We start from the raw sequence: 27,990 nt of genomic DNA on the forward strand, positions 1-27,990 counted from the left end.
GCCCTGCTGCTGCAGGCGACGAAAGGTGGCAGAGGCAGCGGGGCACAGACCACGTGGAAGCCACCACCTCCCACGGCCTGCGCCGCCCCCTAGAAGGACGCAGTGCTCTGATTGGCCCTGAAGGGTTCAGGAGCTGCCCACCCTTTGGGAGTGGGGCCAAAGGCCAAACCTCCCCCCAGCTGCCCGGGGCGACCAGTGCGCTCCGGGCCCCGCCGCCGCCACCTCTCGGAGGAGCCAGGCATGGGCGCCACCGGCTCCTCCGCGCTGGCCCGCTTTGTCCTCCTAGCGCAGCCCCGACCCGGGTGGCTCCGGGTCTCCGCGCTGGCACTGGCCGCCGTGGCCCTGGGGGCTGTCGCCTGGTGCCGCGCTTGGCCCAGGCGGCGCTGGCGGCGGCTGCAGCAGGTGGGCACCGTGGCGCAGCTCTGGATCTACCCGGTGAAATCCTGCAAGGGGGTGCCGGTGAACGAGGCGGAGTGCACCGCCCTGGGGCTGCGCAGCGGCAACCTGCGGGACAGGTACGGCTGAGCGCAGGGACCCGGCGGTGCCAGCTCGGCTCGGGGCTCGGGTACTGGGCTGAGAAGGGAGGAGCGCCGGGGAGGTCTGCAGAGTCGGCTGACAGCTCCTTCCTCCCATTACAAAGAAACTGGGAGCTGGGTGAGACAAAGCCAAAGAGAAAAAGGAACCCTCACTCCCTACATCAGACCCCGGGGCTCTGGGCGTGGACCCGCTTTCCTGGAGTGGGCGGATTTCTACCTCCCACTGGCTCTTTGGCATCATGTGCTCCTGCTGAGGTGTGGTGTCGCTCCCAGGTGTTTGCCAGTGAGCAAACTTCTTAATTTCCATGTAGCGGTGGCGGCCAGTTTAAAGGGTTTGGTTCCTGGTCATTTTATTTCGAGTGACTTTCTTGAGATCTTGGGGAAAGTTCTACAGAGTCCTCATTATAGTAATGACAGCAGTCGAATGAATCCCTTCTTGCAGCATAAAAGGGGCCGTTGGCCTGGCGCAGTGGCTCACGCCTGTAATCCCAGGACTTTGGGAGGCCGAGGCGGGTGGATCACGAGGTCAGGAGTTCGAGACCAACTTGACCAATAGGGTGAAACCCCGTCTCTACTAAAAAAAAAAAAATCAAAAAAAAAAAAAAAAAAAAAATAAAAAAAAAAAAAAAATACAAAAATTAGCCAGGTGTGGTGGTGCGCGCCTGTAGTCCCAGTTACTCGGGGGGCTGAGTCAGGAGAAGCTTTTAAACCCGGGAGGCGAAGGTTGCAGTGAGCCGAGATGGCGCCACTGCACTCCAGCCTAGGCGACAGAGACTCCGTCTCTAAAAATAAAATTAAAAATAAAATAGAAATAAAAATAAATAGGGGGCCATTGCAAATGCCATTTTCCTCAATTCTCTCAAGCACTCCTGTGGATAAAGAAACTGAGTTCCGAGCCACACAGCAGCGGGACCAGGACTCTTACTTTCTTTAGCACACTGGGGCATTGTGAAGAGTGATTCTGTTAATGTCCTGTCTGGGTTCTGAAAGCTGCGTAAATTCCTGGGGTTCAGCGAAGGTTGCAAAACCCGGGAGCCGGCGGCTTTGTCCTCTTTGGGGTCTGGCTTCACACCAGCTCCGGGACTTATTGTGAGGCTACACTTGAAACTCTTTTCCAGAGCAGCCCTCACAGCTCAGCAAGTAACAGAGGACTGATGGGAGCTGTAACCTCTCTCCTACCAGCTACCCAGAGAGAGAGAGCAATTCGTGACATAGTTGAAAGGTAATGGATGCATGGATCTTTGCTTCAGGAAGGAAGCCAAGAATCCTAAATATTCCATGTTTTCTATAGAAGGCTCTGAAAAGTGATAGAATTTACTGAATTAGTTTTTGTAGGCCCCAGAGGCAAAGGGCACTGGCATTTTACTACATAGATTCAAAAAGCAGTTTTTGAGCTCATATTACGATAGGTGGTAAGAAGAGCTGGCCTTTGTAACAGACACTATGATAAATGCTTTATTTTCATCACACACTCCCAAACAGTGTGATCAAGAGAAGCCAACACTGGCTTCCAGTCCTAGGTGATAACTGACTAAACAGAGGTTGTGACAGTGCCAGGGAGCATAGAGGACGCAGGGCTGGAAGCTGGCAGGGGCCATCAGGGACAACTTCAGAGAGGAAGTAACAGCTTGAGCTAAAAACAGGAAAATGATTCAGAACTTGCTGGGTAAGTTAGGAAAAGAACTTTCTGGAGAGGGAATAAGCTGAGCAAAGGTACTCGGCTTGAGAGGATGGGGTATGCTGGGGGAAAGGCTGGGGACTCTATGCCAGGTGGGGGTCCAATCTTTTGGTTTCCCTGGGCCACATTGGAAGAAGAATTGTCTTGGGCCACATAGAAAATACACTAACAACAGCTGATGAACTAAAAAAAAAAAAAAAAATCACAAAAACTCATAATGTTTTAAGAAAGTTATGGATTTGTATTGGGCCACATTCAAAGCTGTCCTGTGCCACACATGGCCCATGGGCCATGAGTTGGACAGGCTTACTCTAATATATTTACCAAAAGGAACTGGGACATAAATAGGACGAATGCTCTTTGCAGCATTGAATGTTGAATATTCATTATGACGTTATTCACAAAAGGTGGCAAGAACTCTAGTGGCCATTGATGGATGAGTGGATAAGCAACATGTGCGAAATGCACACAATGGAATATTATTCAGCCCCGAAAAGGAATCGAATTCTGATACGTGCTGTAACATGGATGGCCCTGGAAAACATAATGCTAATTGAAATAAGTTAGACACAAAATGGCAAATATTGCATGATTCTGATTATATGAAATGTCTAGTAGATAAATTCACAGAGTCAAAGTGGATTAGATGTTACCAGGGGCTAGGGGAAGGGGAAAACGAGGAGTTATTGCTTAATTGGTACAGAGTTTCTGTTTGGGATGATGAAAAGGTTTTGCAAATAGTGGTGATGGTTGCACAACACTGTGACTGTACTTAAGGCCACTGAATCATACACTTCAAAAATGGTGAAAATCACGTTTAAAAAATTCCATTCTCTTGGGCTGTTTCTACCTTTTAGCATTTTGAATAAAGCCGCAGTGAACACTGATACACAAATGTCTGTTTGAGTTCCTGGTTTCAATTCTTTGGGGTCTATACATAGGAATATGCTAGGTATTTTATGTTATATATGTTTTACTGCAATTAAAATAAATAAATAAATAATAAATAAATAAATAAATAAAAGACTGGTCTGTGTGAAGACCTGGGGAGGTAAGAATGGCTGGAGCAGCCGCTGGAAGGGCTGTGTGTGCCTTGCTTAACAGTTGGTTTTATCCTGAAAGCAGGAACCATGGAGAGATTGTGAATGAGGGGGTGAGAAAGTTAGATTTGCATTTTAGAAAGATCTAAACTGCCATTACCAGGAAGAATATTAGAGAGAATATTCACCTGCTGGTCCCAAGGAATTGGGGGCAGGGGAGGCCTCTGTGCGTGTGGAAGCAAAGTCTGGTAAAAGGGCAGTTAGGGAAAGGGCTTATACTAAGGATATTTGTCTAGTGTAGCCGAGCAACTCTACCATGATAACCTGCTGGAAGTGATGCAAGAAATATCTTGAACGATCTAAAGTATCTGCCATATTTTTTTCTTACGTCTGGAAATCTCAAAAGCACACGCTTACTTCTATAATTGTAATCCTTTGATCAGTGTGTACTGAAATGATTGAAATGCCAGTATGTTTTGCTTCCTTGGTAGCCGAGAGATAACCTACAAAAATGTGTTGTTCTTGTTCTGGAACTGGCTCTCTCTATTGCCCTTATTTCTCCATTTATCTTTTTTCTAGGAACTACCTAGTAGTGTACAGGTGGTTCCTAGAAAAAAGATAAATGGAGAAATAAGGGCAATACTGGGCCAGAAGAAACATACTGTCTCATTTAGCAACTTACAGGATGCACGGCACTGAATATTGAAACATAACAATTTTTAAAAGGTGGGGGAGGTGGAACTGGCAGAGTGTAAGTGGCACTGTATGTTGCTCAGCTAAACTCCATGCTCTGTGAACTATATGAGCAACAGTCCTGCTATTTCCCTTGACGAGAGCCCACTGCCTACATGGCCTACCTGGTGCCAGCTCCTGTGTTTCCTCCTGCCCTTAAAGTCTTCCTGTAAAATCGATTCTCGTCATCTGCTGGGGCATGTTAGATGAAAGCGATCTGGCTTTCTGAAGATTGAGATGAAAATACAATTAACATCTTTGATTTCTGTGCCATCAAGGAGCTCAAACTGTTCCACAGGTACATGTTGGATGCTTGAGTGGTTATTAAACCCTTTGAAATTAAGTGACAGACTCAGTCCTGCTGGTTTGATATTTAGGACAGACACACACACTCAAACTCCCACACACCAGGCTTATGGGGAAGAAATCAAAGATGATATCAGTGCCTAATTGAAGCTCCCCCAGAGTCTGGCTTCCTGTCATAATGGTTCACACATATCCTGTGTTTTGAAATGACAGGTTTTGGCTTGTGATCAACCAGGAGGGAAACATGGTTACTGCCTGCCAGGAACCTCGTCTGGTCCTGATTTCCCTGACCTGTGACGGTGACACCCTGACTCTCAGTGCAGCCTACACAAAGGACCTGCTACTGCCAATCAAAACGCCTACCACCAATGCAGTGCGCAAGTGCAGGTAAGGGAAGGGCAGGTCTTAGCCCTTGTGTGGATGAACAGTCATGTAATTTTGAGAAAGCACAAACTCTAGAGGGAATCCTGAGAAACATATCAACAATGAACCATCGATTGCATGTGTACCATATGCAGGGCCAAATCCTCAACATTATGAAGATCTAAAGGAAGGAGAAAGAAGGAAGCAGCTTCAGAAACGTGTTGTGGAGATGACAGACATAAAAGTGCTATGTAGAAAACCATGAGAACAAAAGCATATTGACATCTCAGCTAGAGAAAAATACTACCACCCAAAGATCAAGCACAAAAATGGGGTTGGAGTGGTGGGGGTCAGTGTCCTAGCAGAGGTGGAGATTCGATCTATGTATTTCCCTAGAGGTTTTCTTACTTTGCTTGGAAAAAGTGGGTACCTTCTAAATCTGAGTTAGGAAAGGAGATGCAAATGGCTGTTTAGTTCTAATGAAAGGAAGTTCCAAAATAAGAAAGAGCAGCTGCAGCTAGAAGAGTCATCTGGCCAGCGGCTGCCCAGGGGTCGGTGTCAGAGTGAGGCTGGGGCGCAACCCAGAAGCGTGTTCTATACAGAAGCCCTACCCTCAACATCAGAAGGGCTTCAACGAAGCAATTCTTCTGGGAAAACTAGATTTGCCTCTAAGAAGTCATGTCTAGAGTTGATTTCTTATCTTATTATGGGAAAATTAAAGTTGGTCCAGTTATATTCTTGTTATAAAAGTAGTACATATTCATTGTTGAAAAATTGAGAAATACCAAAAAAAAAAAAAAAAAAAAAAAAAAAAAAAAAAAAAAAAAAAAAAAAGAGAGAGAGAGAGAAAGGAACAAAAACTATCTGTGGTCAGGTGTGGTGGCTCATGCCTATAATCCCAGCACTTTGGGAGGCCAAGACAGGAGGATCACTTGAGGTCAGTAGTTCGAGGCCAGCCTGACCAATATGGTGAAACCCTGTCCCTGCTAAAAATACAAAAATTAGCTAGGCTTGTTGGCATGCCCCTTTAATCCCAGCTACTCAGGAGGCCGAGGCAGGAAAATCGCTTGAATTTGGGAGGCGGAGGTTGCAGTGAGCCGAGATCACACCATTGCACTCCAGCCTGGGCAATAAGAGCAAAACTCTGTCTTAAACAAACAAACAACAAACAAATAAACAATTATCTGTGATAACTGTAATTAATATTATGGCATATTTTCTTTCTGTCTTTATGCCTACTATTTTAAAACCAAATTGAAATAATACAAAAAAGCCCCCAAAGCCTTGAATATTGTTTATATACTTAAATTGATATGTTGAGTATTTTTTCATATTGTTAAAAAATCTTCAAGGGTACCATTTTTCATGTTGGCATATTTCATTTTGTGGATATCATCTAATGCATTTTATCCTGCCCCATGATTAAACATTTTGATTGTCTTAATTTTTTTCCTGGTCTGAAGAAGAATGTGATGCCCATCTTGGCATAACTCTTTGTTCACATCATTTGTCATTTCATAAGGGAAAAAGTTCTAGCAGTAGTTTTGCTTGAAATAAGAATATGGATTCTGTAGGCTTTTGATACATCTTGCAAAATTGTTTGCAGAATGGTTTTACCAACTGCATTTTAACCATTATGTTAAAAAATATTTTGCCATTTTTATGGGCAAAAATGATAATTTCTTGTTAATTTAATTTGCATTTTTCCCTGAATGAGGTCAGCTTTTAAATATTTCTATTGTAGTTTATATGTCATATTTGCCCATATCCTGGTTTATGCTTATTTGCCATGGTTAGATACTTACCCGTATTTTCCTATAGTTATTTTTTTTTTGTTTAATTTTTCATTTATTTGAAATTGTGTGGAAACTTTTTTCACAGTGCCATATGGGCATTTGGTCCATGCCCAAAAAACTAAACAAGGGCATGCTTGGAAATTGCAAAATGAAAAGGCTTAGAAGGCTACAGTAGTATATAGACTCTTCAAGCAAAGATTTCAGGGATCTTCTGGATTCAAGTTTCTTTTGACAACCCAACCTATCCTCTTATGAGGGAGTTGTAATCTCAGCCCACAGTTTCCTAAAGATTTCTGATGAGTTCTTGGGGCTCTGGAGTCATTTTCAGAAGGTCGTGATCAGTGGCGGTACACCTGTTTTCATGGTCAAAGTTGTTACTTGACCTTCTCTCAAGCCTTGCCTGCTACTAATAAGATACAGAGAATTAAGGTCTTTTGCTATGGATTATTCAGGCAAACTACCTCAAACCTCACACCACCTCAAACCGTGCCTGCATTGTCTTTGTCAAAGGGTCAAAAGTTATAGGAGCATTTGGAATTTTATTTTATTTTTTATTTTTTGCTTGCACCCTTTGGGACAGTGTGCAGGTGGAGTGCTGGGGCCAAGGTACAGCAGAGGCCAATCAGAACTCAGGAGAAATGTGGGAGGAGCAGGAAGAAGACAGAACAAATTCTGTTCGTTGAATAGAACCTCAAGCTCTGAGTGACTATGAACCTGAACCCCAGGATCTGGGAATAGAGGTTGCAATGGAAATCAGTGTCAGATTAACTGGGCAGATGTTTAAATAGCCCAATATATATGCAAATGCTTTGACTTTGTAAAATTATTTGCTGCCAACTGAAGCCCTAAGGAGTCAAAGCAGCCTTCCTGTCCACCTCCTTCGCTGTGTGCCCTCCCACCCTCCTTTAAAAGCAACAAAGTGAAGCCCTGGGCTGCCGAATGGCAGGTTGAGACTGAGAGGGTGCCTTGATGGGCTGCAAGGGTTCGACTCTGGGGAAAGGAGACTGATTTTTTTTTTTTTTGCATAGGCACCAGCAAAGATGCATCTAACAAGGAGATGACTTTCCAGGCTGTCTCCATACATAGATTTTTGGTAATGCTGCTATTTCACAAGATGCTTCTGAAATTAGTATTTTAGACATTAAACTTTGCATACACACACATAGATGCTAAGCCCCTCAAATACACTCAGTTCTAGAACTGGTGAATTTGATTTTTGGGAAAAGTAAAACAATTATTTGGAGCTAAACCCTGTGAGTAAGAAGACGATCAACTTATATAGGACCTTTTTTTTTTTTTTTTTTGGGTTTAAAAAATGAGTTTAGGCTTAAAAGTTGTAATAAGCAGATATAATTAATATTAGCTTAGAATGGTCACTTCCCAAAGTGACTGCTCTGAAAGGTAATATCCACTTGGGTGTATGAATTTGGGTATGTTTATTTTATTCATTTTATTTATGTTTTATTTTGATCCAGAAAAGACAGACACTCCTGGTGTTGGTAAATGGTCTCATTACTCCATAGGCCTTGCGTATATATTTCAGCCCTCTGCTTCTCAGGATGTCAATTTAGAATGGGTGGGATGGCAGATGGCAGTGTGTGAAAAGGCATCAAGCCATATACTACAGCAGTACACTTTCTACATGAGTGTTATACTTCTATAAAAAGCTCTAAAAAATTTATGAAAACTTTGAATACACTAATCTCACTGCTTAATGTAACTCAGACACTGTTACTGATAGTTTCGCGTTTTAGATAAAAAGCAATAAAATAATATGAAAATATATAGGATACTATACTCAATATATTTTACAATATAAAACTCCATTTTTACATTATTAGTAGAGAATGGGTACCTTTATTTGATTAAATGTTTGATTTCTGGAGTAACTACACAAAGATAGCTTGAAACAACTTGGGTGGGGGACCGTCAGTCACTGCTACTACCTACTGAGCATAACCCAGTCCTAAGAATTGTCTGGGGACTTCTGGATTGTTCCTAATCCTCACAACAAGGTTGTGCTTCCATCCCCATTTTATTGATGAGAAACTGTGTCTCAGAATAAGAAACTATCACCAAGGCCCTGGAGCTAGTCATTTGTGGAAATGAAATGCCCACCCAGGTAGATTTACTTGATGGCCTAGCCTTCTCGGACTTCAGACATTTGCATGCCACCACCATGATATGGGCCAAACCACAAGCCACCTGTACTCTTATTTACTTAATATTTTTCTTTAACTCGATTCAGCTTAAAAACGTATCTTAAATACATTTATTTAAAAAGGAAATTTTATATGGCTGTCTATATAATTTGTCAGGTATGTGGCTTTATATGGCTACCTATATAATTGATCTATATGGTTTTATATATACATTTATGTGGCTACTTATAAACTTTATATGGCTACCTATGTAATTGGCCAGACGGTAACAAATACTCAATATGCTAAAACATTTACTTTGCCTACAGAGGTCTCTGAACCTAACTTGTGTTCTTTCTTTGTTAAAAGAGGTGATTATCAAGTGTTGCTAAAAGGTAGAGGTTTATTACCATGAAACTGAAAAGAATCACTTTCTCTCTGAGCAATTCACTGTTATTTAATGCTGTACCCAGGCGCCACCTACAGTTATCTTGGAAGCCAGCAGTGGCAATGGTCCTGCACTCTGTGAGACACTGGCCTACACCATATCATTTATTTCCTCTCTACAGCTGTGAAATTCACATAATGTCAAACAGCCCTGCACACAGCTATGTGCTGAAGACAGGGAACTTCAAATCCTACAAAGTAATTACTAGCAATCAAATCCAGTAGATGATTATTGTCATTATTAAATAGACTATTATTGTTAATGTTTGTTTTATATAACATTATTATCTATAACGTTTTAGACTTTATAGAACATTTTCACATTACTGCTATTACTATACTGGCAAAGTATAGCCAGGTCTGTGAATAAAGATTTCTGGTCACTATTCAGCTGGGTGACCCAGATTTTGCAGTAATTCTGAGTTTAATTAATTAATTAATTAATTTTTGAGATGGAGTTTCACTCTTGTTGCCTAGGCTGGAGTGTAATGGCATGATCTTGGCTCACTACAACCTCTGCCTCACAGGTTCAAGTGATTCTCCTGCCTCAGTCTCCTGAGTAGGTGGGATTACAGGCATGTGCCACCATGCCCGGCTAATTTTGTATCTTTAGTAGAGATGGGGTTGGTCAGGCTGGTCTTGAACTCCTGATCTCAGGTGATCTGCCTGCCTCGGCCTCCCAAAGTGCTGGGATTACAGGCATGAACTGCTGCGCCCAGCCTGTTTACTTTATAATAACATACTAGTTTTCTTCTGGAGAACTCAGTACATTTTCAAATATATTATTTCATTTCATCCTCCCTGCATTCCTTCCAGGTAGGGAGACACAGCTATACATTACTTGATTTTTAAAATCGAGAAAGCAAGGCTTAAAGGGGTGCTTTCATTTTCATGTGGGCTTATGCAGGTTTGTAGGCAGGGCCAGGACTAAAATTACATCTTCTGGTAATTAAGAAATGACAGTAATGTCACAGCCAGGAGCAGCTTTTCTGATATATCTGGGACATGTCAGGGTGCTCGGATTTTCAAAGCCATGCCTGCCCTTTGCCCCTACCATCCCTGCAGAGTGCACGGCCTGGAGATCAAGGCCAGGGACTGTGGTGAGGCCGCTGCCCAGTGGATAACCAGCTTCCTGAAGTCACAGCCCTACCGCCTGGTGCACTTCGAGCCTCACATACGACCGAGACATCCTCACCAAACAGCAGACTTGTTCCGGCTCAAAGACCAGGTGAGAGGCTCCACTGACTCCATGGGTGGAAGGCAGTTGCCCCCAGCCCAGAGAGGCACAGGTGACATCTCTGATGACCTTGACTCTGTTTTTAGGGCAGCTGTCTGGTAGCTCAGATCACAAGCAGTAGGCAGAAATAAAGCCCTTCCTTTGGAAACGTTATTTGTTTCTTCATTTGGGGGACTCTTGAATTTTTGCCCTTGAGCATCTAGCTTCCCATTTGTGGAAGCATTCTGTTGCCAGAAGGGTTTCAAAACTCTTCTGCACCAGTGTCTTTTTAAAATTCCATTCTGTAACTGCACATGGAGTCCAGAAATTTTACAGTTTGCAGTTGAAACTGAGATTCCAGTTGTGCAAGTTGGCATGGGTATGGAGATGCACAGACTCAAATGATCAGCCTTAATGGCATAAAGCTATAATGATTCATCATACAAGCAGGGTTGGCAGCACCATATACTGCTTTGACCGTCACCATAAAAAAAATTATGCTGCAGTCCTTGCTACTAAGGAGGCTGAGGTAGGAGGATTGCTTGAGCCCAGAGAGTGGAGGCTGCCTGCAGTGACCTGTGATGGCGCTATTGCACTACAGCCCTGGCGACAGAGACCCTGTCTCAAAATAAATAAATAAATGAGCAAATACGTAAATTATGGTTCACATAAATATTAATTTGTAAGTTGCATACAAATAAGTATCCATGGAATTAGTGAACATTTAAATCAAACATAATGAGGTCATCAAACTCAACCACCTTATGAAACATTTGAGAAATTGGAGGCGAGAAAGGTGCAGTGATGTCCCCAAGGGCACGTGCCTTATGGCAGCTCTAGGATTGATCCTGAGTCCTTGTTCCTTTCTTTCCACCATGCAGTTCCTGCTATCTGTAAGGCTATTTAAAGATTCTGAGTCACTGTGACTTCTGTTAAAAGAACTAGAGAAATATTTTGAAACATTTTGTGTGCGGTGGGATGGAGTGTGCAGGGAATTCCTAGGAGCTAAGCGCACCTAACCGCTGAAAAGTTGGCGTGCCACACGTTATAACAATGTCTATTTCCTTATCAGATTGTTTACTCAGACGCCAGTCCATTCATGATCCTTTCCGAGGCGTCGCTGGCGGATCTCAACTCCAGGCTGGAGAAGAAAGTTAAAGTAACCAACTTCAGGCCCAATATCGTCATTTCAGGATGCGATGTATATGCAGAGGTAACGATACGCCCCTTTGCATCTTTCCTTGGATTTGACTTCTTTTTCAAGGTATGAGAGTCATTGACAGTGGATTAGGTGATTCCGAAGGATGCATTATTTATTGACTCTGGAATACACAGCAATTTGATTTTTAGGTTTATTGAGCACCTAGTAAGTGCAGACTTCTGTGTGGAGGATACAAATATTGATGAGTCAGAGACTGTCATCAAGGAGGCAGTTCAGGATCTGAGGCTTCTAAGGAGAATTCTGAGTCAGCAGATTCGTTGTTGAGCTGAATTTGCTTACACAGACTACAGGATCCGTGTGGCTCATGGAACAAAGTATGGGCTCCTGTCTTGTGAAAGGACGGTCTTCCTGTTTAGTCAACCACTCCCTAGGAGAAGATAGGCGTTTACTGCATGGTTGCTGGGTGGGGTAGGAGAGGTCATTGCTCCTAAGCTTTATGGCACTGTCCCAAAACGCTTGCAGTGGCACCTTCCATCTGCCCTCGATGTCTGCATGGTGACTTAGCTTGCACAGCCCTGAGGCTTGGTTTCCTGGATTCCACATGATTCTGGCAGCAAATTTACCTTTGTATTAAATAGCCTCGGCTGTTTAACCTGATTCTCTCCCTTGGCTCCCAGGAAGGCAGAGGTTGGTGGCCTAGAGGCTTGGTGAGTGCCCACCAGCTGTGGATGCTCAGTAGAAACCCTGGCCCCCAGCTAGGAATTCAGGAGCTCTGGTTATGCCTCGTGTTTATGTTGAGAAGGGAGAGGTAAAGGGGACAACATAGTGATTCTTACATCTGCCCATTTCCTACCTAACAGGGAAAAATGGAGTCAAAGCAATTGAGTTTTATTTAACATTTTATACTCAGAGGAACCAATTCTGTTCTTCACTTTTGCTGTACAGAGGCAAAACTGTGCTGAAAGAGAAGTAATCTAAGAATTTGATTCCCATATTCAAACCAGAGGATGTGACACCTGGTCTCAGCTTCCGTGCTGGCTTCTGCATGCCTTTGAGCAGCCCCGCCAAGTCCTGTTTTCCTTGCCTGAACAATGAGGTGATCATATTTCTGCCTAGAGTAACCTTAAAGGTCTGTTGAAGGATCAATTTGGATAATGTAATTTATGAGATGTATAAACGCAATGTCAGCTGATGGAAGATAATAAAAGCACACCTAAATCCATCTCTAATGCTTTATATAAAATACTCATTGCTCCAGCCTTCCAAGGGTAGCGTTTCTGCTAAAGATGGCAGATAACTTTTTAGTATGAGGCGGGTGAACTGTGTCAGGTCCCCCACGGTCCTGGGTTGGGCGTCTCTAGGTGCTTCTTGGTGACAAGGGAGCTCTGCATGTCCTGCTCCTGGGCATGGAAAGGCACAGCTTGACTTAGACAACAGGAAAAGAATCAGTGATTGGTTTTCTTTGACCATCTCCTTGATATTCATCTTCCCACCAGCTATGGCCGGGAGAGCCATTTCTCCTGAGAGCATTCCTTCTAAGGAAAGGAGAAATGAGTGGGGAGGGTTTTTAACGAATACTTGTGTTGCACTTAAGGATGTTCTTCCTTCTGTGCCTCACAGCAGCCCAGCGGGGTAAAGTTATTTCCATCTCACAGGAGAGAAGAGAGAGGCTTGGGGAGGCGAGGTGGCCTGCCCTAGGTTATACCACGGCAAGGAGGGGCTGGGTTTTGAACCCCAACTCTACAAGGACAGAGGAACTCTGAGAATTCTAGAGGATATGTGTGGGGCTGGGACAGCTGGATTCTAATCCGCCTGCTTCAGCAAGTGACCATACAGGCCTGGACAGGTCGCTGAGCCTGCTGAGGCCTCTGCTTCCTGCAGTTGTAAAATGTGAGCAATTTCAATGGGTCCCTCGCCTGATGGGAGCTGTGAGAATCAAGATCGATGGCAACGTGTGGAAAAGTCCCAGGACATTAAGTACCACAGAGGGGTAGGAAGAGTTTCATTCCTGGGAGTGTGGCTCAGACACCAGTTTTCTCCCCATGATCGACGTTAAGCTTTCATTCCCCCCGGTGTGATCTGTGCACTGAGGGTCATGCTGAAGTCATTTCCACTCCAGAATTCTGTGACAGTAAGATTCGGATGAGAGGAGAGGAGGAGATGGTCCAGAGTAGAACTTCAGATCTCCGAGAGTTCTTTCAGTTGAATCTGACTCTAAAGTCCTGTATCTCTATATCTGAGTGTTTCCTAATTGAGGACATTCCGTATGTGGAGTTGGGCAGTGACACAATGGGTGGCTGAGTCGGGCTGGTTTTTAGTAATTCTCTCATCAGCTGGTGGGTCGCTGGCCCTGTGTGGATGCGCTGTGGACAGACATGTGGGAACAAGGATTGAAGAAACGCACTTGCTTCTCCTAAGGAGCTCAGGGTGGTCAGAAGGTGAACAAGCAGTCACAGCCCAGTGAGCTGTGACCAGGAGGGCGGTGAGCAGCCAGCCATGGGGATGAGGCTAATGCCTGAGGCAAGGGGCGCGCTGAAGCCTGGGGCACCCAGGGCTCCGGGCCCAGACGCTTTCTCATGTGTCTGCACTCACTTTTCTGATCTGTTCTTTCTTTTCTTTTTTTATCATCTGTTTTCAAAACCTTCTCTGCCCTGTGGACCCCAGCGATACCTTCCACCAGAGCCTTCCCCTGCCTTCTCCATATCTCCACGTGGATGTCAAATCCAAGCTCGGGATGTCTGAAATTGAGGGTCGGGTTTCACCCCAAGCCTGCTGTGCCCGTCTGGCCCGGCTCAGCATGCAGCAGCTCTGACTTCTGCTGGCTTGGGCTCCGCACTGTGAACCACCCTTTGTTCTTCCCTTTCTCTCACATCCCCTGTTCCTACAGTTGACAAATCTTGGTGGCTGGGCCCTCCTCCCCGTTCTCCTCTCCCTCTGGATGCAGTCACCCCTGGTGCTGCGACAGCCTGGTTTACTGTCCTCCCTGCCCCGTCCTTGCCCCCTGCCACCATCCACGAGCTGTTCTCAGCGCATCTGTCAAGGCAACCCTGCTGATGTGAGTAACATCGTGTGATTCTTCTGCTCAAAGCCCTCTCGGGGTTCTCCGCCTTTCTTCAAGTAAAAGATGGGGTCCTTATGGATGGCCTTGAGAGGCTAACTTGACCTGCACCCTGCCAGCTCCCGGCTGCCAGCTTCTCTCACTCCCCTCTGCAGTCTCACTCCGCCCCAGCCATGCTGGCCTCCATGCTGTGCCCCGGCCGGGTCCTCTGCCTGGCATACCTTCCCTCACATGCCTCATGGCTCCAGTGCCTTTCGTCCCTGCTGCAGGCTTCGCTGACCCCACTCACCCAGCCCCCCACAGCACGTCATACCCATCACACCCCCATCTAACAAGCCGTGTGCACTCAGGTACTAGTGTGTTGTCTGTTTCCCCTATGCTTGCAGGCTCCTTGAGGACAGGGGCTGCTATAGCTCTAGCCCCTAGAGGAGCCCCTGGCACATTGTAGGTGCTCACTAATTATCTGTGACATGAATGACCAGATCGGTATTGTCCAGGAGAAAGGGGAGCACTGAAGGAGGGGTGCATACACAGGGCTATGAAGGCACGAGAGAACGGCCACCTCACAGCACTGGGGCTCAGGAGAGGAGGGCAGCTGAGAGCACAGGTATTTGGTGTCAGGTTTTGGGGGGTCTAGGAAGGATTTTTGGCCAGGGAGTGACAGAATCCGACAGTTACATAATACACAGTTGCCTCTGTCAGGAGCCTGGAGAAGGATTAGAGCAGGCAGGGCCAGCATGTGGCTGGGAGAGGAGGCTAGCATGGAGGAAGGCCAAGGACCTGCGCGGAAGCTTCTGGAAAGCAGACCCACTCCTTGTCTCGGAACCTACCTTCTCAGCACCTTTCTCTGCTTCACTTAATCATCTGCACCCCCCACACTCAGTTCTTACACCTCGCTTCTCCCCAAAGCCACAGCCGACACCCACCCCACCTGCCACAGTCAGTGACCTTTTCTGAGCCACCACCACCCCACCCTGAGGACCCATGGGCGCTACTGACTGAAGCATTTCTCCTCTGGCTGCACGGCCCTTGCTTCTCCACTGTTTGTCCTTGTTCCTTACTTCCAAAAGTTCTAGCCTTGACCCTTTTCTCTCCCCTTCTTGGTGATCACTCTGTCTCCTGCAGCGTCACCCTCTGTCACCCGACATATGTCCCTCAAATGCCCACCCTGAACTCCCTCTGGAGTGCTGGGCCACAGTTCCAATTCTCTGTTGGTTGACGGAGAAACTGGGACTTATGTGCTCCCTCCCTAGCTCCTACACTCTCACCCCACCTCCCCAAACTCATTCTTTCTTCTTTTGTTGAAACATAGTCCACTCTGTCACCCACGCTGGAGTGCAGTGGCATGATCTCAGCTCACTGCAACCTCCACCTCCCAGATTCAAGCAATTCTCCTTCCTCAGACTCCTGAATAGCTGGGATTACAGGAGTGCGGCACCACGCCCGGCTAAGTTTTGTGTTTTTAGTAGAGATAGAGTTTTGCCATGTTGGTTAGGCTGGTCTCAAACTCCTGACCTCAGGTGATCTGCTCCCCTTGGCCTCCCACGATGCTGGGATTATAGCCCCGAAACTCCTGTTGACTTCACAGTTTCTATCCAGGGCAGCACGTTTTTTTCTTTCACCCAGGCTCAGAGTGACAGTTGGCCCTAGATCCTCCTCTGCTGTCTTCCTCCCAGTCCCAGCCACATCTGCTCCCCTTTCTGTTCTCAGCCACTAGCCATGTCTGACCTTTGTTACTTCAAGTTTGGACCGCTGAGTGCTCCCTCTTGAGCGTTGCCACAGCCACGCCTCCCAGAACTGATCGATGTGATCTCTCCCACTCCAAAAGTTTGTAACAGCTCATCAGTGTGCTGCTGCCTTGCTCAGAAGCCGTTAGTGGCTCTCTATGTTGCATAGGTCCAAACTCCCCACTCAATCACTACATTCCTCCGTAACCTCGCCACAGTCTGGTTTTCTGGCCTTTATTACCAACCGTATTAGTTTATTTTCATACTGCTATGAAGAAATACTCGAGACTGGGTAATTTATAAAGAAAAAAGAGGTTTAATGGACTCACAGTTCCACATGGCTGGGGAGGCCTCACAATCATGGCAGAAGGCAAAGGAGGAGTAAAGGCATGCCCTACATGGCAGCAGGCAAGAGAGCATGTGCAGGGAACTACGCTTTATAAAACCATCAGATTTCATGAGACTTACTCACGATCACAAGAAAAGCACGGGAAAGACCCGCCTCCATGATTCAATTACCTCCCACTGGGCCCCTTTCATGACACATGGGGATTATGGGAGCTACTGTTCAAGATGAGATTTGGGTGGGGGGACAGCCAAACCATATCACCAACGAAAGCTCCAAACTGCAAACTGGACCAAGAACCTAATAGATAGTTGCTGTTTCCTGGTCCCTGAGAATCTTAACTCCCTTCGCTGCTTAAAACTCTTGACCTTCTCCAAAAGCCTGGATTAAAAGTTCCCTCTCTGGGAAGCTTGTTCTGATTCCCGGACCTCAAGGCACCGCCACACTGTGCTCTGCGCCTCTCCCATACCAGGCTTGTCCTGTTTTAACTGGTCGCCTCCAGGTGCTGAAGGAGGACTTTCTTGGGCTCAGCATAGGTTATGACTCAATTCCCAGTAGTTTTTACTGGACATAGAAGAGGCTCTGGAAGTATTTCTCTAATTAATAATAACTTAATTCCCTAAGTGGAACCCTCATTTCTCTCCTTTAGTACCCTTTATGTGTTTTTGTGGCCACAGTGCCCCCTTGTGGACAAATATTCACAGGACAGGCTGTGGCTGTGCTAATCCGCTGGGTCCAGTTTTCTGGACTGTTGAAAATATGCTCTTGAGACCCATTTTATGATTTACCACAGAACAAAACCCCCGCGGCACATGTATCAAGAATAACATACACTACTGGAGTTAAAATTCTGAGCTTGAAACTCTGGCCCTCAGCTCATGATCAACCAAGGACAAGGCAGTTTGCTTTTTAACTCCCGGTCTTTGCCTTTTGCCCTCGTGTGGCGGGCACTTCTCTCTGATAGTGAGAAGGTCAGGACTATAATCAAACGTCTCCTCGGTGCCCTTCCTTCTGATTGCTGTCGCCTCTGCCTGGAGTCCCCTTACTCTTCTTTCGTGCCTGCCCTTTTAGGCTCAGAGTGCATCTCACCAATTCCATAAAACTTCCTCTAACCAGACCAGCCTGGAGAGCTGTGCCTCTAAATCCCCATAGGAAGTATTGCCTGCACAGTTAAACCAACACGACCTGTTGCCTTGGAGTGCTTTTTGTGAGCATTTCTGGCATTTAAAAATAGAGTATGTTTAGCGTTCTTAAAAACAATGCTATTTTTTGGTCCAGTTTGCTGTTTGGAGCTTTCGTTGGCGATATGGTTTGGCTGTGTCCCCACCCAAATCTCATCTTGAATTGTAGCTCCCAGGGTAGGTCTTCTTCTATCTTAAAAATAGAAGCTCTTTAACGTTCCATGTATGGATGGCCTATCTCGGCTGCTGGATTCAGGGGCATGGTCCACTGATGCGGTTTGTCGTGGAAAGTAGGCTTCACTGACCCAACCCACAGGCAATGCCTGCGGAGTGCCCCTGGCTGCAGTTCTTCATAAACGCTCAAGCAAAGATCAAAGAGGAATGAGGCTGCTGGTCCGGCTCCTGATGTGTCTGTATCTGGCCAGGGGAGACGTGCGCATACGCAATGACTTAAGGCTCTGAATCCATGTAACTTGAGGCTATTAATCCATAAAACTTCAGGCAGGCAAGAAGGGATCTGATACAACCTGAAGTAATGAGTAATCCTCCCACTTCCACCCACCCCACCCACCTTGTGCACCCCACCCCCCATCAGGAGTCAAGTGGGATGGTCAGGGGGCCTCCCTGAGGGAGGTGAGTTTCCATGACAGTTTTGTAAGTGAGAGGAGAGAGAGTGTCTCGTCTGAGGGGAATGGACTGGCATATCAAAGCCAGAGAGAGGGAACATGAAGGCATGCAGGTATGGCTTGACAGAGCAGGGCTGGGGAGAACAGAAGGCTGCCGTCACTGATGCAGGTGACATCGTTAGGTCTGAGGGCTCCTGGGAAGTCCCCATATATGTGTCAGGGCCAGGGCCCAGAGGTGCTCATGGGAGTTTGTGCTTTGTCCCCAGGATTCTTGGGACGAGCTTCTTATTGGGGACGTGGAACTGAAAAGGGTGATGGCTTGTTCCAGGTAAGGTGCTTTCCTGTCCCTGTGGGGTGGGGGTGGGGATAAAGTCACTCCGCTCTGTCCCCCTTATGATGCTCTTTGTGTGTGTCCAGATGCATTTTAACCACAGTGGACCCAGACACTGGCGCCATGAGCAGGAAGGAGCTGCTGGAAACGCTGAAGAGGTAGGATTGGGCAGATGGGGTCTCATCCTCGGACTTAGGTGCCTAGAACAGAAGTAATATTTGTTGCTTAATGTTTATACGAGGAAGCAGTGAGAACACCACACACATAGTCTTGAAGCTCAAGGGGGTCCCATTAATGAGATAATTTGGGAGATATTTCCGGGTGTTTTGGGTGCCAGCATGTCTGCTTAAACAAATAATTTGATTTTTCATTTAGAATTCATAGTTCAAATAAGTCAATTTTTTAAAATTGCTGACGTATTTGGGCAAATTTTATTATACGCTGAGTGTTAGCTGATACCAAAAAACGTACTGGGTGTCCTAACGGCATTGCGGTTATGTAAGAAATGTCAATATATTTTAGAGAGGCTGATTGACGTGTGCGTAGGAGTGAAGTGATGTGGCATCTGGAACTTGCTATATATTATTTTAGCAAAAAGAAAAAAAGGATAGATGAGTTCATTTAAAAAATGTGTTACAGTCTTCATAAATAGAATCTGGGTGATAATTATGTGGGGGTTTATTGCACTAGTCTACGTTTGTTTACTTTAAAATTTCTTAAGAAAAAATTTTAAGTGAAAGACACAGTACTGAGAATCATTTTACATTGTGTGTAAAGATAGTCAAGATGCCATGTTGATTTTACAAAGGTGATTATAAAATAGCACCATTTACTTTTTCATTTTTGTTTATTTGATTTTACTTTTTAAAAAACACGTAAATTCACATGAGTAGATAAAAGGCTGAAAGAATATAAAACGAAGTGTTACTGGAGGTGATCTGCTGGGTACGGTCATAGGATTATGGAAAAAGGTTATTGCTATATGTAGGCTCTAAACTTTCTATAATTCCTCTGCATTACTTCTGCTGAAACAGCAGCAATAACAGTTTAGTATCCAAGAACTTCAGTGCTGTTATCTGACACATTTGGGACCCAGGAAATTGCTGAAAGTCTGAAAATGAACTAAGGGTGCTTCTCTTCATTGGTCCCTTTGACATTGAATGCGGAGTCACAGGCCGGGTGTCAGGTCTCATCTCTACAGTCCCTGAGACCCCTCCTTGCCTTTTGTCCTGATTTGTCATCCCCAGGTGTAACTTGTAGAAGGGGGGGTCCTGGGAACCTTGAGGAGGGAATGCAGTTGAGATGTGACTATCTTGCATGAAAACCTTCATGAACGAGAACATGATAGAGAGCTTGTGCTGGGCTTTGTGGAGGAGGACTCACTCCCTGTAACATGAGGCTGCCTGCCTCCCTTCCTTTCAAGTTCATGGCCTTTTGGGGGGCAAATCAGTCTTCTCTGATCAGCACCAATCCCTCCCTGACAATTCTACTGTCCCAGATCTGGCCCCCTCTCTGGGCAAGCTGAAGCCCTGGGCTGGAGGGCTGTCATCCCAGCTGTCACCTGAGCATGAGGCTCTGTCTGGCCTGATCTCTCTGGCCAGCACCTGTAGTCCAATAGGAGATGAGCCCCAGGGTAGGGGCCAGGCTGCTGCAAGGTTGGCAAGTGGCCATCAGGGCCTAAGCCACCTGTCAGAGAGACAGCGGTCAGCAGGGAAGTCAAACAGGGTTGATGGAGGGAGTTACAGAGAAGGGGGTTTGTGGGACTCAAGGAATCCTTGAGGTGGATCGCAAGCGGCTGCTCTCTACCTGGCTCCGACAGCCTTGGGTGTGATTTGCAGCAACGTTCAAAGAGGAGGCTACAGACCAGCCTAAGGGAATCCCAACATTTTGAGGGATGTTTCTCAATACTCAAAACATTAACAACTTTTCTGTAAAAAACTAATACTGTGGAACATTTAAGATTGGTATATTTCATTCCATGTAACTTTAAAAAAAAAAAAAAAAGCAAATAATGTTGTTTACTTTCGGGAATAATATTCAAGCTGAACTGTCCAGAGGTGAAATGTACTGATACCTGCAGCTTACTTAGAAATGCAAAAAGACAATACAATAGGTCGATGGATAAATATGTATGTGATAAGGAAAATATCATCAAGACCGGGCACAGTGGCTCAGGCCTGTAATCCCAGCACTATGGGAGGCTGAGGTGGGCGGATCACTTGAGGTCAGGAGTTCGAGACCAGCCGGGCCAACATAGTGAAACCCTGTCTTTACTAAAAATACAAAAATTAGCTGGGAATTGTGGTGGACACTGCAGCTGTAGCTACAGGGGAGGCTAAGGCAGAATCGCTTGAACCGGGAGGCGGAGGTTGAAGTGAGCTGAGATTGTGCCACTGCACTCCAGCATGGGTGACAGAGTGAGACTCTGTCTCAAAAAAAAAAAGAAAATATAGTCAAGCGTTAAGTGTGGAATTCGAGCAGTGGGTAAATGGGTGTTTGCTGTAAAATTATTTTGCTGTTTGCCTGTTTGGGAATTTTCACAGTAAAATTTTGGGGGGAAATGTCAGTATGTGTGATGGAACATTGATGGGAGGAGCAGCGTTATAGTTATTCTTTGAAATGTGCTCACTCACTGTCAGAACAAACCAGAATTCAGTCTTTCTGTTTTCCATGGCTACAGAGGAGCTACAGGGGGCAGAAAGCAGGGTGGGCCAGCAGGAAGAGCCTGGCCTGGGAGTCTGGAGGCCTGGCTGTGCAGCACACCGACTGCTGTGCTCTCCAGCACGTACGTCCCCTCCTGTCCCCACCCCCACTCAGGCCCTGCGCGTTCTTCCCTATGAAATAAGGGAGGCAGGACAGAAATAGAGGATTCTGTGTAAATCAGCCAAATGGTTTGGGGAATTGGCTGTCATCCTTTTTTGTCTATCTTGCTGTGTCTTTCCCCCAGCGTGTTGCTCGGTGTGGGGCGTCTTTCCCTCTGGATTTAGAAGGTTTATGCTCTTGCAGAAACAGCCTCCGCAAAGCACTTCGTGTGTTTGGGCTTGTTCTCTGAATCTTCAGCGCCCCCCTTCCTCCACTGGGAGCCTGTGTTTATAGAAGGAGGATAATTGACCCTAAACACAGAGTGAGGGCGGGAAGGTGGGAGGCGCAAGGAGCCAGCACACCCCCCTGATCTTCTGCAGGCTTTGTGCAACCCAACAATCTGGCCCTAATTGCTTCTAATACCCCAGGAGACAGTGCAGCTAGCCTAGGTGTCTTCTCCTATCTCTTACTGAGATTTAAACTGCCATGGATGTGTAATTTATGTTCTTCTCAAGACAGGTGGTCATAAATCGGGAAGAGAAAGTCCTGGCTGCATCCCATAAATCATGGGTAGGGAAGCAAACAGTGGTGTCCACAGCATCTCTGCTGTCGGGCAGGTTGCTCGGAGCTACACCGCTTTCTGCCTCCAGGTACTCATGGTGCCCATGGCTGGGGTTGCTTCTGGAGTGCAAGTGCTCAGCTGGGAGAACTCTCTGCCTGCCCAGCCCTGCCTGCTGATGTTAGTCCCCCATAGGCAGAGCCCGGGTGGCACCACAGTGCCAGAAAAAGAAATACAGAGGCATAGGGGAGCCTTTGTAAAATAGTCACAGTGGGCAGCGCAGTGGAGGCCTGTCTGCTAACAGGAAAATACGAAAATGGAATTTTTCTTCTCTTTCTTTAGGGAAAGTGACGTACACACTGATCCCCATGGTTGAATGACTGGCCTGCCATTGTTGCTTCCATGACATCTTGCCCCTAATGGAAAGAATATAGCACTATTACTGCATGGGTACTCAAAACAACGTTTTGCTGGATGCACGAATACCAGGATGGTAGTGATGTTTGCCAGCAGCCACTTGTGTCGGGCTGTGCTCTGCTGAGCTGAGCACAGAGGATATAGCAGTGGTGACTCTGTGGGAGGAGACAGAGCCTCCACCCCTCTCGGGCTGTGTCACCTACTAATTGTGTGAGATTGGGAAGTTGCTTAGGTTCTTCAACTTGCAGTTTCTTTATTGGTATAAACTGGACTTCTAATGCCTCTTCTGGAGACTGGAATAAGGCATGAAATAGGAATTTTTAAAATAGATGATAGAATACCGTACATAAGGTCAGGCGTGGTGGCTCAAGCCTGTAACCCCAGCACTTTGGGAGGCTGAGGTGGGGGAATCACCTGAGGTTGGGAGTTTGAGACCAGCCTGATCAACGTGGAGAAACGCTGTCTCTACTAAAAATGCAAAAAAATTAGCTGGGTGTGGTGGCAGGTGCCTGTAATCCCAGCTACTCGGGAGGCTGAGGTAGGAGAATCGCTTGAACCTGGGAGGCAGAGGTTGTGGTGAGCCAAGATCATGCCATTGCACTCCAGCCTGGGCAACAGGAGCAAAAGTCAGTCTCAAAAAGAAAAAAAAAAATACTGTACACAATGACCATGTAAGCTGTGGTCATGGAGAGTCCCTGTTTATAAACTCAACACCTTCTGAGAGGAGGAGAAGCCTGATGACCCTTCTTCCCATCCTCAGAGGCTGCTTTAAATGAAACCCAACACGAACTTGCCCAGTGGCCAGCCTCTGGGGGTTCAGTGTGGGACCTCTCTCTGGAGTGTTCACAATGCTGTTTAATTATTTTATTTATTTATTTTTTAAGACAGAGTCTCACTCTGTCACTCAGGCCGGAGTGCAGTGGCATGATCTCGGCTGTCTGTAACCTCCACCTCCCGGGTTCAGGCAATTCTCATGCCTCAGCCTCCTGAGTAGCTGGGATTACAGCCATGTGCCACTATGTCTAGCTAATTTTTGTGTTTTTAGTAGAGATGGGGTTTCACCATGTTGGCCAGGATGGTCTCAAACTCCTGACCTCAGGTGATGTGTCTGCCTCGGCTTCCCAAAGTGTTGAGATTAACAATGCTGTTTAATTCTTAACCTGGCCATAGAGATAGGCAGTCATGAGGCTTCTGCTCCTGGTGACTTATGGTCCCATGAACGCCAGTGGCGGGACTGGGCAGTGAGCAGAGACTGCCTGGAGTCATGACCTGGATGCTGACCAGTGACTGAGTAACCCAGGCAGTGTAAACAAGGAACAGCCCTCTGCAGTGCACAGCACTTTAAAGGTAACAAAGTTGCCATTTACATTGTACCTTGTAAATAATGGAGACCTCAGTTTAAGCCAAATAAAGTGTCTTGGGCTTCTTGCTCAACAGAATAGTTATGTTTTATATTCATTTAAGGAGAAAGTGCACTAATAAAGATTTTAAATGAGTTTGTAATATATTAATACCAACAGGAATACCTACATGAAAAGTCATATATTAAAAAAAATCATAGAAGTCTCATGTATGAAACAACACTATTTTCTTTCTGTCTGTTGAACTTGGTGTGCACACAAATTCATAGGCCGCTTGCAATACCTGTTAGTGCCACAAGGGGCCGCTAGTGACCTCGTTGAGTCTTCCCTCAGCCTGGAGGCAGCAGCAGCAGCAGCAGCAGCAGCAGCAGGAGGTGGCGCAGGAGGCGGTGGGAGCCCGCAGTAAAACCAGGCAGCTGTAGGGAAGCCCTGGCAGGCTGGCGAGCTGAGAACCACTTCTCCACTCCCATAGCTCTTCCCACCTCTCCTCCTAGACAGCGCAGTGGACTGCCGCCTGGGAGCCGGTGACCACACCTGCACTTTTACAAAGCAACTCCCTGAGCCCGATCTGTGCAGTTTAGGGAGGCTGTGCTGGGTGGGGCCCTCTTTAGGGCCCTCTGCTCCTCATGACCTGGTTGGGGAGTGAGTGTATGTGTGTGGTTAGCAGGAGGGTGTAGGTAAAACCTGTAAGTGGCTAGAGATTTGTGTAGATGACTAAATTGTGAGACCCTCGGATCTTCTCAGGCCTGCGGGCGTACTCAGGAGGATGCCGACGACCAAGGTTACATCCTGGGTGGGAAGAGCCCACCAGACTCTGAAGTCAGCCAGGCCTGGGCTCTGGCCCCAGCTGGACCCCTTAGATCTGTGATCTCAGGCAAGTCTGTTACTCCCCTGAGACTTAACTGTAAAATGTAGAGAGACAAATTCCCACATAGGCAAGTTGTAAGGATTAAAAGAGATAACTTGTGTAAAGTTCCTTGTAAACTCTCCATGTGTGATATGCAGAGCTCTGACTCTCAATTTCTCCCCAAGGTAATGAGAGCCTGGACTCTAGGCTACAGAGCTTGGCAGCAACAGAAATCCCAAGCTATGCAAGCCACTGATGTGTCCCCTGTTCCTGAAGAGGCCCTCTGACAGATAGATCCCGGAATGTCATGAGCGTTGCATGCTGACAGAGGAGAGCCAGGCTAGGAGGGAGGTCTGCGCTTGTCAGGTCCAAGGTCACTGCAGAAACCTGATTACAGAGAGAGGAAATACTCTTGGCAAGGCAGGGAAGCCTGCATCAGCAGCTCATCATTTTCATTCATTCATTTGTTCATTCATTGTTCAACCAATATATTTTTTTTGAGTGGTTACTATGTATGTATGAAGCACTGTTCCAGGCCATGAGAATGCAACAGGGAACAAAGTGGACATAGAGCTGCCTACAGGATGTTTACAGTCTGGGGAAGGAGCTACCGGTCTCCAGAAGGAGGCTTTAGATTTGACTCTGTTTTCTCCTTAGCTATTTCTGATTTGAAGAACATCATAGAACTAAGTTGTTGCAGTCACTTTTTAAAAAAGCAAGGCAGAATGAAATGATTTATCTAAAAATGTTTTAAATATAAAAATGATGTAAAATTAGAGTTAGATTCAATAAAAAACTGAAGGTTAACTTCTTCCCACTGGGGAAGGTGGAAGAAATCTTGCCATGTTAGCCCCACACATCTGCCCATGTGCCCTCTCCCTGTGGCTTCTTGAGCTTTCCACTGGACAAAAATATTCATGTATCTACTGTCTCTGACAGATGATTTGACTTGTGAGCATACCAATCCATCTAGCAAACAATGGGGGGTCACAGGTGACATAGGAGGCCCAGCATTGGGTGTGAGCAGTACAAGGGCATTAATCACAGTTCCTCTTCTCTGGGACTCTGCCTTGTAGAACAGACAAACTTGTGCCCTGACATTACAGGACAAGACATGTGAGTGTTGGAAGGGCAAAGAGAATTGAGGAGGGGGAATTACTCGTGACTGGGGGATCCTGGGCTTCCTTCCTGGGAGATTTGGTATTTGAGTTGAGACTTCAAGCAGGTATAATTCTAAAGCATGAGGATCTGGAGGAGGGGCATCCCACAGGAATCACTCACTGGGTCAGTAAAATGCAAAGCAAGGTGAAACCCAGCAGAGAGCTGCAGAGGTGCAGGTAAGGAGCAGATGGTAACAGGTTTGAAAAAGCAGGCAGCTGCCAGGTGGAGCCCTACACACCAGGCTGAAGAGTTGGAATGTTATTCTGTAGGCACTGGGGAGCCATGGAAGGTTTGTGAGCCTAGGAATGATAAGACCAGGGTACAGTTAAGACAGTGATACAATGCAGCATCAACAGTGAATTGAAAACAGGTAGAGAAAGAGGAAGAGAGGTTGGTTAAGAAGTTATCACAACAGTCCGAGCATGTTGGAAGCAAGATTGTGACAGCGGGAACGAGGAAAAGCAAGCCAAGTCAAATGATGCTGTGCAGGAAGAACCTAGGGACCGGGCAACTGTGGACAGGCTGTGGGAAGGGAGGACAGGTATAAAAGGATGGGCTCCCAGCCCAAGCATCGGCTAGGACAGTGGTTCAGGTGACAGACTGGAGGAGACAGGGGGAAAGATGCCTACGGCAAAGGAAGGCGATAAAGTATGTCTAGACATACTGAGTACCTAACGTCTTAATGCCGAAAAGGGGAACATGAACGTAGAGAAAAGATGTGAGGATGTGGCCATTGCTTATGCTTCTGTAGTTGTTTGCTGGGCAGGCTGCCCACTGCCCACTCCAGGAGGCGCTGTTCTGTTAGGCTTTGATGGGATGGTGCCCTCTGGAGCTGTGCACGCGGAGGCACTGTGTGGGGTGGAAGCCACGTGCTTGTTGAGCTCTTGCGTCCGCTTGGCTGTGACTCATCATGATCTTTTCCTATTGCAGTTATCGCCAGTGTGATCCTTCAGAACGAAAGTTATATGGAAAATCACCACTCTTTGGGCAGTGTTTTGTTCTGGAAAACCCAGGGACCATCAGAGTGGGAGACCCCGTGTACCTGCTGGGCCAGTAATGGGAACTGTATGTCCTGGAGTATTAGACGCCTTTTTAAAATGCCCTCAAAAATGACAACACTTGAAGCATGGTGTTTCAGACCTGAGACCTCAACATTTTTAAAAAAATTTGTGATTTTCACATTTTTCCTCTTTTGGACTTCTTGTGTCTCAATGCTTCAATGTCCCAGTACACAAAGCAAAGGATTATAGTCTCAATAACTTAGTATGACTTCAGTGAGTCACTTAAGTGACAAGATAGGCTTCTGAAACTCCCTGTTTAACTATGATTATGGAGTAGTTCTTTCTCCTGCTTCTCCATTTATCTACCAAGTGTGCAGACTTTCATCCTGTCATTACCACTCGTTAGGGAAAGAGAAGAAGAGAAGGAGGAAGAGTGGGTGGGCCAGAAGAATGTCCTAGAATGTGTTTTTACCCTTGTGCATGAGGCATGCAATGCAAATTAGCTCCCCAGATATGGGTGGAATGTCACTTCCCTTTTCTTCTCCAGCCCTGGGCTAGCTTTTGAGATGGCAGTAAAGACCCGAGCTTCAGGAAGCACTGCAGATACTAATTTTCCATAGATCGTGGATCCGGCGCTGCTGCTTCTCAGACAGCCCTGGAGTTCCTAAAGGTGCTCAGGAGGGTCAGGAGGGTGGTTGTGTAGTCACGGAGGCCTCCTGGATCCTTGCCGTTCCGCTCAGCTCATGCCTGGGTGCACCTTCTCCAGTTCAGGGTGAAAGTTCTGAAGTCTGCAGAGGAGAAGAAAAGTGATTTGGTGATTTGAAATAGATTACTGAAAACCTTTAAAGGGAGGAAACGAAAGCATATGTCAGTTTGTTTAAAACGCAGTATCTATTTTTTTAACTGATTGTATAACACTAAGATCTGATGAAGTATGTCTTTTATTGCCATTTTGTCCTTTGATTGTATTGGGAAGTTGACTAAACTTGAAAAATATTTTAAAAACTGTGAATAAATGGAAGCTACTTTGGTAAGTTTCAGATCTTACTTCTTGGCACAAAGTTAGAGTGTGAAAGCTGATTGAGGCTGGGCAGAAGGGTTCATGCCTGTAACCCCTGCACTTTGGGAGGCCAAGGTGGGAGGATGGCTTGAGCCC

General features: G+C 46.2%; 1 protein-coding gene across 2 annotated transcripts; it reads left to right on the top strand.

The window, feature by feature from the left end:
* MTARC1 (mitochondrial amidoxime reducing component 1) lies at positions 1-27,872 on the top strand. 2 transcript variants are annotated; one of them, XM_017526351.2, is made up of 7 exons: positions 1-515; positions 4,506-4,679; positions 10,105-10,267; positions 11,325-11,468; positions 18,622-18,683; positions 18,773-18,844; positions 26,764-27,872. In XM_017526351.2, the coding sequence occupies exons 1-7, from the start codon at positions 241-243 to the stop codon at positions 26,888-26,890; spliced, it is 1,017 nt and encodes a 338-aa protein (XP_017381840.1). In that variant the 5' UTR covers positions 1-240; the 3' UTR covers positions 26,891-27,872. The 2 variants fall into 2 exon arrangements, with proteins under 2 accessions (XP_017381840.1, XP_017381841.1); XM_017526352.2 differs by having other exon boundaries at positions 11,328-11,468.
* Positions 27,873-27,990: the final 118 nt, after the last annotated feature.

The sequence above is a fragment of the Cebus imitator genome, unplaced genomic scaffold, assembly GCF_001604975.1.
Source record: "Cebus imitator isolate Cc_AM_T3 unplaced genomic scaffold, Cebus_imitator-1.0 Scaffold42, whole genome shotgun sequence".
Lineage (NCBI taxonomy): Eukaryota > Metazoa > Chordata > Mammalia > Primates > Cebidae > Cebus > Cebus imitator.